This window comes from Oxyura jamaicensis, chromosome 1 (genome assembly GCF_011077185.1).
Source record: "Oxyura jamaicensis isolate SHBP4307 breed ruddy duck chromosome 1, BPBGC_Ojam_1.0, whole genome shotgun sequence".
Taxonomy (NCBI): Eukaryota; Metazoa; Chordata; class Aves; order Anseriformes; family Anatidae; genus Oxyura; species Oxyura jamaicensis.
The window spans coordinates 70,061,528-70,062,494 of record NC_048893.1 but is presented as its reverse complement, the minus strand read 5'-3'; the positions used below and the strand labels follow the sequence as shown (position 1 = coordinate 70,062,494).

At 60.0% G+C, this 967-nt stretch overlaps 1 protein-coding gene across 3 annotated transcripts in view; it reads left to right on the top strand.

Annotated features, from left to right (window-relative positions):
- ETV6 (ETS variant transcription factor 6) overlaps positions 1-967 on the top strand; it is a 151,219-nt gene that overhangs the window by 4,743 nt on the left and 145,509 nt on the right. For all 3 annotated transcript variants that reach the window (XM_035308829.1, XM_035308837.1, XM_035308847.1), the window contains exon 2: positions 332-424. In XM_035308829.1, coding sequence (XP_035164720.1) covers positions 392-424 — 33 coding nt within the window. In that variant the 5' untranslated portion in view covers positions 332-391. The remainder of the gene's footprint in view (positions 1-331; positions 425-967) is intronic.

Sequence of the window (967 nt, the reverse complement as noted above, 5' to 3'; positions counted from 1 at the left end):
GCCGGGCGAGACGCCCGGCCCCGCCCCCCTCGCCGCCCGGGCCCGCCCCCCTCGCCGCCCCCCTCGCCGCCCGGGCCCGCCTTCCCCGCCCGGGCCCGAACACGCACGCAGAGGCCGGGGGCAGCGGGAAGGGGGCGGGCAGCAGTAGTACGCCCACCGGCGAGGGACGGGGCTCGGGCTCCGGTGGCGGCGCCTCCCCCGGTCAGCTCCGCGGGCCGCGCCCGCTGCCGGGTGATGGTGGCGGCGGCGGCAGCGGCAGCATCAACTTCCCGCTGAGGGGCCGGCGGAGGAGCGGAAATTTGGGGGGGGGGGGAAGGCAAAAACAAAACAAAACAAAAAAAGAGCAGAGAACTTCCCCCTGCGCCGCGCTGCGCCGCGTTCCGGCTGAAAGATGTCTGAGGCCGCTGCCCAGTGTTGCATCAAGGTAAAAATAATAAAAGAACAACCTTCTGTTTTTTTTTCACCTTATTTTAATAATTTTTATTATTTGCGGTCAGCGGGGGGCTCCCCTCGTGCAACCGCCCCGCTGTGTTTACGCACGGAGGGCCCTGCCCCGCGCATGTTCCTTTCATTATTATTATTGTTGTTGTTTTTATTATTATTATTATTATTTTCCTTTTTTCTGCTGTTTTTCCCCCCGCGGCGCCGGGAGGCGGCAGCGGGCGCCCTGCGTGCTCCTTTCCCCACGCCGCCAACTTCGCGCAAAGTTTTGCTGCCCGGGGACGGGGATGGGATGCGCTCGGCGGCGCTGCTGCGGGGGGGCTGGGCCTTCTATTCTATTTTATTTTAAATTATTTTTTTCCTTTTCCCCTTTCCTCCCCCACCTTCCCCTCGCTTTATTCCCTGCCGGTGGCCGTGCCCAGCTCTGGCTGCGGCTCCCAGTGTCAGGAGCGGAGACAATGGGAACAAAACCCGGCTGCCTTTTTTTTTTTTTTTTTTTTTTTTTTTTTTTTTTTTTTTTTTTTTT